General features: G+C 37.3%; 1 protein-coding gene across 1 annotated transcript; it reads right to left on the bottom strand.

The window, feature by feature from the left end:
* Positions 1–9,449: 9,449 nt before the first annotated feature.
* LOC138885063 (uncharacterized) lies at positions 9,450–10,004 on the bottom strand. The gene has a single exon (XM_070165954.1). It carries the CDS (start codon positions 10,002–10,004, stop codon positions 9,450–9,452), a length of 555 nt encoding a protein of 184 aa, XP_070022055.1.
* Positions 10,005–10,771: the final 767 nt, after the last annotated feature.

The following is a 10,771-nucleotide window of genomic DNA, read 5'->3' as shown; positions in this document are numbered from 1 at the left end:
ATCCCCAGCAGTGTTGAGAGAAAATTAAAAAAAAACAAAAAAAAAACAAAAAAATTTTGAATTTGAAGGAGGGGAAGAAAGGAGACTCCCACAGTGGTATTATCCCCAGCAAACAAGAACAAAGCAGCGCGAAGGAAGGAGAAAAGAAAAGAAGAAATTACGAAGGTAAGTTTCTCAAATCATTGACTTTATATTTTCCTCCTAGGATAAAAGTTCTAATCTGATGAATTTCTTTCCCGATACAATCTTGGTCCGATGAATCTTTCTCCCAAGATAAGATATCGAATCTTAGTCCGATGAATCTTTCTCCTAAGATAGAAATCTTGGTCCGATGAAATTTTTTCTACCAAGATAAGATATCAAATCTTAGTCCGATGAATTTTTCTCCTAAGATATCAAATCTTAGTCCGATGAATCTTTCTCCTAAGATAGAAATCTTAGTCCGATGAAATTTTCTCCTAAGATATCAAATCTTAGTCCGATGAATCTTTCTCCTAAGATCACAACAAAATGGACCTAGTTTGACGATTTATCTCCTAGAGTCACAATCTTGGTCCGATGGAATTTTTTCTCCCAAGATAAGATATCAAATCTTAGTCCGATGAAATTTTCTCCTAAGATACCAAATCTTAGTCCGATGAATTTTTCTCCTAAGATAGAAATCTTAGTCCGATGAAATTTTCTCCTAAGATATCAAATCTTAGTCCGATGAATCTTTCTCCTAAGATCACAACAAAATGGACCTAGTTTGACGATTTATCTCCTAGAGTCAAAATCTTGGTCCGATGGAATCTTTCTCCCAAGATAATATAATAAAATCTTAGTCGGATGAATCTTCTCCTAGGATCAAAATCTAGTCTGATGAATTTTCTCCTAGGATAATTTGAAAAAAAAGAAAAAGTTTGAATTTGAAAAAAAAAATTTGCCAACCTAAAGAAAGGAATGACATTTTATTTTTAAAGTTGTTGTTGAAATCAGGAGCCCCCTGAAGAATAGAATGGCGATTTATTGGTTGAAATCAGGAGCCCGCCTGAAGAAAGAAAAGGCGTTTTTAAAAAAAAGGGTTGTTGAAATCTCGCAATCCAAAGAAAGGAATGGCATTTTTTTTGAAAAGTTGTTGAAGTCAGGAGCCCCCCTGAAGAACAGAATGGCGATTTATCGGTTGAAGTCAGGAGCCCCCTGAAGAACAGAATGGCGATGTATTGGTTGAAGTCAGGAGCTCCCCTGAAGAATAGAATGGTGATGTATTGGTTGAAGTCAGGAGCCCCCCTGAAGAACAGAATTGCGATTTATTGGTTGAAGTCAGGAGCCCGCCTGAAGAAAGGAAAGGCGTTTTATTTTTAAAAGTTGTTGAAATCTCGCCAACCTAAAGAAAGGAATGGCATTTTTAAAGTTGTTGTTGAAGTCAGGAGCCCCCCTGAAGAACAGAATGGCGATTTATTGGTTGAAGTCAGGAGCCCTCCTGAAGAATAGAATGGCGATGTATTGGTTGAAGTCAGGAGCCCCCTGAAGAACAGAATGGCGATTTATTGGTTGAAGTCAGGAGCCCGCCTGAAGAAAGGAAAGGCGTTTTATTTTTAAAAGTTGTTGAAATCTGGCCAACCTAAAGAAAGGAATGGCATTTTAAAGTTGTTGTTGAAGTCAGGAGCCCCCCTGAAGAACAGAATGGCGATTTATTGGTTGAAGTCAGGAGCCCCCTGAAGAACAGAATGGCGATTTATTGGTTGAAGTCAGGAGCCCCCCTGAAGAACAGAATGGCGATTTATTGGTTGAAGTCAGGAGCCCGCCTGAAGAAAGGAAAGGCGTTTTATTTTTAAAAGTTGTTGAAATCTCGCCAACCTAAAGAAAGGAATGGCATTTTTAAAGTTGTTGTTGAAGTCAGGAGCCCCCCTGAAGAACAGAATGGCGATGTATTGGTTGAAGTGAAGAACAGAATGACGATTTATTTTTGACATTATTGGTTGAAGTCAGGAGCCCCCTGAAGAATAGAATGGCGATTTATTGGTTGAAGTCAGGAGCCCCCCTGAAGAACAGAATGGCAATTTATTGGTTGAAATCAGGAGCCCGCCTGAAGAAAGGAAAGGCGTTTTTAAAAAAGGGGTTGTTGAAATATTGCCATCCAAAGAAAGGAATGGCATTTTTGAAAAGTTATTGAAGTCAGGAGCCCCCTGAAGAACAGAATGGCGATTTATTGGTTGAAGTCAGGAGCCCGCCTGAAGAAAGGAAAGGCGTTTTTTAAAAAAGGGTTGTTGAAATCTCGCCATCCAAAGAAAGGAATGGCATTTTTGAAAAGTTATTGAAGTCAGGAGCCCCCTGAAGAATAGAATGGCGATTTATTGGCTAAAGTCAGGAGCCCCCCTGAAGAACAGAATGGAGTTTATTTTCAAAGTTGTTTATTGAAGTTAGGAGCCCGCCTGAAGAGAGGAATGGCGTTTATTTTTAAAGTTGTTGAAGTTGGGAGCCCGCCCAGATAACAGAGGCATACATTTCAGTCTTTACATTTCGAGCATTGAAGTTGGGAGCCCGCCCAGATAACAGAGGCATACATTTCAAGATCAAGTCAGAGGACAATAAAACAAAGGGTTATAATAGGAATCCCCAACAGGAAACAATAAAAATCCCCAGCACTGGGAAGCAGAAGGTTGCAACAAGAAGTCCCAGCACAAACTCAAGTGCATATGTCAAAAAGAAGAAAAGCATCGGAAGAAAAGCACCGGAAGAAATGCAAGCAGACAAGAAAGCAAGGCATCAAGAACAAATTGCAGTCTAGCCTAGCTTCTTGTTTTCTTTTAAGCACGGTGTAACAAGGAGATCGGTAAGCAGTAGTAATAGCATGCAACAACAGTAACATTGCAGTCCCACGGTAGTCCCAGCTACCAAAACTTCCCGAACTACATTGACCTGATTCCTGTTTAGCCCAGGATATGTAGGAAACCTTTGAAGCAAAGGTTCGGTTAAATCTTTTTCAAAAAAATGCTTCACACGGAGTACTCGGATGGGCAAAAATCGCTCGCTTTATCTTTGCACGAAAACCCTTCGTGTCTTCGGGCAAAGAGGGGCAGCTGTAAGCACGTGATTTTTGCCCTATATGAGTATTACTCCCAAAAAATTCAAAAATAAAATAATTTTTCTTGGTGTGCAATTTTTGTGATATTTTGTGATATTTTGTGTAACTATTTGTATGTTTGTCTGTGCATGTTTATTTGTTAAATTATTAAAAATACAAAAATATGTCGCATTTCGCATGTAGGATTTAATTATACAATTGTTAGTAACTAAGTTTGTTTTACAAAAAATAAAAATTACAAAAATAGGCATCGTTTGCATTTTTAGCATTTAATGTCCAAATATACAATTTTATGCTTAATTATTACTTAATTATGCGTCAATTGTTATTGGGAGTTAATTTGCGCTTTTATAACTTAATTTAGTTCTTAATAATAGTTTAAGTATTTTTATAATTTAGTTTTAGAGAAATAAAAGAAGAAAAGAGAGCGAAAATATAAAGAAAGTCGGAATTTGGCCTCTTCTTCGATTTCAAGCCACAAGCCCAAAAATGGCCCAATCTTCCCAAACGACCCAGTCCATTTCAAACTGGGTCGACCCAGTCCATAACCCAACACCCCTATTATCTTACAAACAAAACAAAACAAAAAAAAAAAAAAAAAACCCTAAAAAATACTAACCCATCCGCCACCCCCCCTCTCTCTTTCTCTCTTCTCCTTCACCATCTTCAAGCTCCATCCATAGCTGCCCTACCCCCAACGACCACCCCCTCCAGCCCTTCCCCCTCACCCCATCACACTCACACACACACGCACCAACACCTCCATAGCTGCCCTCATCCATCGAGTTTCGTCATCGTCAAGTTTGAGCTCATCCATCGTGCATCGTCTACTCTTTCTTGTTGCGATCAGTTACTTCTCCTTCTTGTTGCGTACCAGCTACTACATCCAGTCCTCGACGAACTGCTGCTGCTGCTCGCATTTCTGGGCGTCAATCTGCTGGCCATGGCAGCCTCATCATCCGTTGTTTCCGCTTCATCTTCCTGCGCTGTTGCTACTGTTTCTGCTTCCTTCTCCGACCACCCATGGCTGCGTTTGTTGCTGCATTACAGCGTTGCCGAGCAGCTGTTGCTGCGTCTCTTCTCTTCATGCTGCTGCCTGCTCCGCCATTGTTGTCCGCTGCAACCTTCTTCACCACAACTGCTACTGCTTAAGCAAAAGCTTCGTCCAAACGAGCATCGTCGTCTCCATCGCTGCCACTAGTTGAGTAGTGTTGCTACTGTTGCCCGCGTTGCCACTGCTGCTGCATTTTTCTTCTAGCTATTTGCTGCTTCACTTCATCGTCCTCTTCGCTGCTATTGTTTCGTTGTCGCTTCGTCGTCTTCAAGTCCGTTTATGTCAAAGTTTCGTTGGATTCGTTTAAAGTTCGTTCGAGTTCGTCGTTGGTCATTTACGGTTAGTTGTTCTAAGTTTTGTTTCTGTCCATATTTTGTTTGATATTTTTCGGATCCGAAATCGATAAATGATTCAATTTTTGTTTTGTTTGTTCATCGTTGAAATAATTTTCTAGTTTGTTCATATGTTTTGTTGATTAAATTTTCAGATTCAAATGGAACTTTGATTAATTAATTTTTCAATTTGTTTCATGTTTGTTTTATCGTTCTTGTTTATTGTTTAGTTAAAAGTTGTTAGTTTAATGTTGGTTAGATACAAATTGAAGTTTAATTAATTTGTTTCATGTGTTCTATGTATTTTTTCAGAAATTGTTAATATTGTTAAGTTGAAGTTTAAATTCATAATTGTTTCTTCTTAAGTTTGTTTTGTTATTTGCCTAAAATAATTTATTTGTAATAGGGAAGTATGTTGGTTTAATCATTTGAATCCGTCGTTTTTAAAAATAGATTCATTCATGTTCATACTTTGTTTGGTTGATCTTGAATCCGAAATTTGTATAACTTGATTTCTTGTTTATCATTTATGATTATTTCTTGAATTTGTCTCATAATCTTGTTTAAAGTTTAATATAGGAATTGTTGGTTGTAATGTTGTTAGAGTTGATTTTAAGTTCAATATTATTGAATTTAGAAATCTAAATATACTTGTTTGTTGTTATTATTGTTGAATCTGAAAATAGGTTTGTTTGTTGCTAAAAATATTGTTCAATCAAATTTTAGTTGTTCTTTGTTGTTCATTTTGTGTTCATGTGATTTGTTGTTGAAATGTTGAAGAAATCATGTTCATGTGATTTGTTGTGTGAATTTGTGTAGAAATTGGTCATATTGGCTATATTTTGGTTGAGTGTGATTAATTGATTTGTTATAGCTGATGGGGGTAGTTTAGTAATTTGCAGTATGTTCAGGGGTAGTTTGGTAAATTCAGTAAGGTCGGAGGGGTAGTTTAGGAATTGTACATTTTTGTAATTTTTTATGTGAAGCATAGGGGACAAAATGTAATGGGGTGGGTTGTGATATAGTTGTTTAATATAAAGGGGGGACAAGACAAAATTTAGTGGGGAGGAATCTTGTATTTGTTTAGTGAAAGCATGGGGGACAAAATATAATGGGGTGGGGTGATATATTTATTTAATGTAATGGGGGTGAGTGGGAAGATAATGGGTTTGGTAGAGGAAAGTGATTGATTTTAATTGAGTTTGGGGAATGTCTTATATATAGAGAAGTCTTGAACACAAGACAATAAGACACACAGAAGAAGGAATACAGATAGAGGAACTAATCTGAATATAGAGAAGAACAGAAAGAAAATAAGAGAGAAAAAAAAAGAGCTGAATATTTAGGAGAGAGAAAATTCCGAAAAATATTTAAACTTTCAAAATAAAAAACTAAAAAAAAATCTTTTGCTTTCTTTCATTGTTTGAAATCAGAATTAATCGTTGTTTCATCAAAGCTTGAAACTTTTGTTTTTTGGGATTACTGCTCCACTGGTTTGCAAACTCTGTTCCTGGGTTGTTACTGCTGCTGGACTGTTGTTGTTGTGCTGTATTGTTATTACTGCTGCTGATTCTCATCTTCTTTTGTTTTCAATACCAGGTACATGACTGTAATACTAGCTATTGCAAAGCTAATAATGTGGAAGGATGAATACATATGAAGAATGAATTTTTGAAGTTTTAATATCATTTTTATTTCCTTTTATCGATTGTATTTAAACTATTTCATCTATTATTGAATAATAATTGAAAAAAAAAATAACATAAGTTAGTCTTTAATGAATTTGGCAAAACAAGTTAATTCACTAGTTATGAAGGTTTCAAAATTATCAACAGTAGGTTAATCATGAATAAGTAGATAAATTTAGTTAATGCATGAATTTGAATTAATTTTCGAAAATTAGGCATTAAGGCATTTGAGTTCAGGCAAGATTAGAAACTTCGTTTAAGTCTAAAAGACTTTCTAAAAAGATTTAGTAATTATGGTTAAAATCTAGTTTCAAATGGATGTGAATAATTAATCTCAATAGTTTTTTTTATAACAACGCTGAGTTTTTATCTAGCTGTATTTGATTCTTTTGAATATTAGTTGTCAAATTTTTATTTTATTTATAATTTCGAATTTTTTTAAATAAAATTCCTTTTCATCAATATTTGTATTAATCTAGCAATTAGTATGTCATGTTTTCTTAAATAAATAAAATAAAAGCTAGTAATTAATTAGGATTTTCTTTCTTTATTTTAGAGACTAATTTTTATAGAAAAATGTAGTCGCTTTAAGATTTGTCCATTTAAAATAAATGAGATGAGCCTCGCTTAATAAAATGTATAGATTGCGGGGCCCTCAATAAATGTACATTTAATTGCTTAGAATTCGGGAGGAGCCGTTTAGCAAATTTCTCGGCCCTACCCAAAATAATGATACGCTAGTCGCTTTAGGCGCGTATTTAATAAATTTAATTTTCTTAAACTCGGGTGCATATTTATGTGACCCAAATCCAAATCTCAACAGAGTTGAAATATGCCAACAACCACGGGTGCATTGATGTGACGTGGTTCGAGATGTATTTCCACGATGTTGCAATTCTTGATAAAAATAGCAGTAAATGATAAAAGCGGTTAAAAGTTAAATTTTGCACATAGGTTCAACATGTATTAAATCAGATAATCAAGCCGAATATGACAGTTGAGCGACCGTGCTAGAACCACGGAACTCGGGAATGCCTAACACCTTCTCCCGGGTTAACAGAATTTCTTATCCAGATTTCTGGTACGCAGACTGTAATATGGAGTCATTCTTTTCCTCGATTCGGGATTAAAATTGGTGACTTGGGACACCCTAAATCTCTCAAGTGGCGACTCTGAAATAAACAAACAAATCACGTTTCAATTGTCCTTTAATTGGAAAAAACTCCCTACGCCCTCGCGGGGCAGAAAAAGGAGGTGTGACAATGTTTGTAAGTATTCTGATTGGGTGCACCCGTGAAATACCCTCGCTGCTCCAACAATGTCAGCATCACATTTGTAATTTGAAAATTGCCCGCTCGGATCCGAGGTAGGACAATTGCACTAGCATATCCTTGGTTGGGAAGCACTCGAGGAGCCACTCTTGGAGGTGGCAGGGGAGGGTATGGAATGTTGTCATTGGTCTGGCGGCCTCTTCTTTGTCCTTGAGGTACAATAGGAACCTCATCATCAATATTGTCATCTGCCTCCTCCCCCGGCGGAAAATCTCCAAGAGGTGCGTTGTTTGCTGCCATTTTGTACCTGAATATGCGATACACGCAAATTAGTAACGCAGAAGGAAAGAAGAACAATACACAAAACTATTTAGATAGATAGCCAAAACTGTTAGCTCCCCCGCAATGGTGCCAAAAAGTGATCAGTTCCAACCCTACACCACTACAAAGTGGCAAGAGCGGTCGAAGCAGCTTTTACCCGAAATGGTCTGGCTCGAATCCATAGGGAGCTAGAAGTGGGAATTGGATTCCTATCTAAACTAGAAATGTGTAATGCTCTTAATTACTCTTCCAATCATCTTTTGGTTGGTTGTTATTTCTAATATTTATGCTAATGATAAGCTAAATTAAACTAAGAATGATTTCTTGTATGGTCTTCTAAATAGTTAAAGAGGCACTAGGGAAGTGACTTTCTCCTAGGTGAATACTTGACGAGATCTAAAGCCTAAGCAAAGACGTTATGTTGGGGATTGTGATATAGCCAATGCATAGAATTACTCACTCTTTACCTCTCGGTAGCTTGAGTGACTTTGCCCTAATTGACTTTCTCAAGATCAATTAGGTGTCAAAATTGTGCAAGCAATATGGGCTCAAGTCGGATATTACTATCTCTAGGTTTAACCCTTTAATTGGGGCTATCAATATCTTGATTACACCCTAATTCCTTGTTGGACTGATTTTCCTAGACTCAAGCTCTCTTTCTCAAGAAGAGCTCAAGTCAAATAGGCACAAATCAGTGTTTGCAACCACTAATTCAACATGGAAAACACAAATTAGTCCAAATATCAACTACACATAAACATCTAAGCATTAAGTCAAAATACCCATCAAATACCCACACTAGGGGTTGAGCCACAATCCTAGCTAATGGGTCTAGCTACTTATAATAATAGAAGAAAACAGAGAAATAGATGAAGAATAACTCGTATGATTTAATTACAAACTAAGATAAAGAAGATTCAGTGTTAATATAGCTACAAATTACTCAAAATGGACATAAAACGCCGTTCACGTGCTCTGGTCTCTTAAAGATTACAAAAGATACCCTAAAAATATGAAAAGAAAGTATTTATATTAGGCCGAATGTTCTGGACAAAAATACCCCTGACGAGATACTACAGTCCGCATAAAATGCACCGTGGACCGCAATAAGGCTTCTTGGCTTGATTAATCATTCTCTTAATCTGGCCACCGCAGGCCGCATAAAATGCACCACGGCCGCGGTGGCTTCAACTGCGGTCCGCACAAAAAGGACCGCGGACCGCATTGGCTTCCAACAGTTGAAATCCCAACTCTCTGAATCTCTGCTCCGCGAACCGCATAAACTCGATTACGGCTACGGTGAGGCTACTGCGGTCCGCACAAAATGGTTTGCGGCCGCAGTGCTTGAGATTCCAAAATAGCACCTCTCTGAATCTCCTCACCGCGGACTACACTAAATGGATTGCGGTCGCGGTGGTTCTATTGCAACTGTGCTTTGACTTGTTCTTGGTACTTGTGCATGTTTCACTTCTTTTTGAGTTGGTTTTGACTAATTGTCACCTTTTTTACCAAACATTGCAAACAAATACAACATGTATGCCTTTGGGATTATTTTGTATACATTTTTAATCAAAACTCAAGTAAAAAGGAGTGTAAAATGAACTATAATCCCTAGTTATCACTCTTCATTTCATAGGTTTTCAGATTTCCAACTAGCTCGTCCATGGTCAGCTCCTGCAAGTCCTTTGCTTCAGTAATAACATTCACTTTACCCTCTCATGAACTAGGCAGGATACTAAGAATCTTCCTCACTAGCTTGTTCTTGGGAATGACATCACCAAGTGAGTGTAACTCATTTATGATGGAAGTGAATCTTGTGTGTATATCTTGAATAGATTCATCGTCCTTCATCCTAAAGAGTTCATACTCGGTGGTGAGCATATCAATCTTAGATTGCTTTACTTGAGTGGTTCCCTCATGTGCTGTCGGCAAATCTCCCCATATCTCTTTGGCAGTTTCACAAGCAGAGATCCTATTGTATTCATCAGGTCCTATTCCACACACTAAAATTTTCTTGGCAAGAAATTTTTTCTCCAGAGCTTTCCTGTCTGCGTCAGTATATTCTTTTCTGGTCTTTGGCATCGTTAGCGGAAGCTCTCTGACGTTTTTCATTGGGATATAAGGACCATCACATATGACATCCCATAACTCAAAATCTTCAGCCATAATAAAATCATGCATTATTGTCTTCCACCACTCATAGTATTGCCCATTGAACCTGGGTGGTCTATACGTAGATTGACCTTCTTCAAAATTTGGTGGAGCAGCCATACGAATCTTTCCTAGGTGTTAGCTTGATAGGAGGAACCCGCTCTGACACCAATTGATAGTTTATATGAGTCCACCAAACTATAGAGTACCAGGTCCTCTATGAGTTTTCACTGAGAACGTTAATGAAACAGTAAGTAAATAAGACATGGAGTTTTACGTGAAAAAATCCCTGCTCAAGGGGATAAAAAATCATGACCTACACTGGTAGGATTTCAACTTCACTATGAGCAATTTTTAGATTATAACCTATGCAATCAAGGAATTAAACTCTTAATCCCTCACTAACTCGTAATACACCTATTACAAGCCAATTTGCAATACACCTATTATAAAGACTTCAACTCATGACTAACTCTAGTCACGACAGAAACACAAAGGGTTTATGATTTTACAAAGGGGTTCTTAAGCAACGCTTCTAGCTAAGCAATTTAGGAATTACAATGAAGAACAATTATAAAGTTACAACTCAACTAAGGACAACAAAATACTACATTTAGAAACTGGTCTGTAGTAGCATTAAGCTTTGTTCTTGATGCATTTGAGAATTGAATGCACGACTCTGAGACGGCTTGAATGCTTGAAGTAAATTCTCAAGTGTCAAATGATGTTTTTGTCGTAGTGCTCTTGTTAATACACCTTTGATGACATCATTTGAATGATGTAAGCACTTGGTTGGTCAAAGGACAAGTGACTGCAGAACTGTGTGCACTGTTCTGTGACAGCCACTTTTCAGCTGTACATAGTTGACTTCTGTACTGTTGTTAGGG

Source organism: Nicotiana sylvestris, chromosome 2, assembly GCF_000393655.2.
Source record: "Nicotiana sylvestris chromosome 2, ASM39365v2, whole genome shotgun sequence".
NCBI classification, from domain to species: Eukaryota; Viridiplantae; Streptophyta; class Magnoliopsida; order Solanales; family Solanaceae; genus Nicotiana; species Nicotiana sylvestris.
Note: the sequence above shows the minus strand (reverse complement) of the source record. Positions and strands in the feature narration are given on the sequence as shown.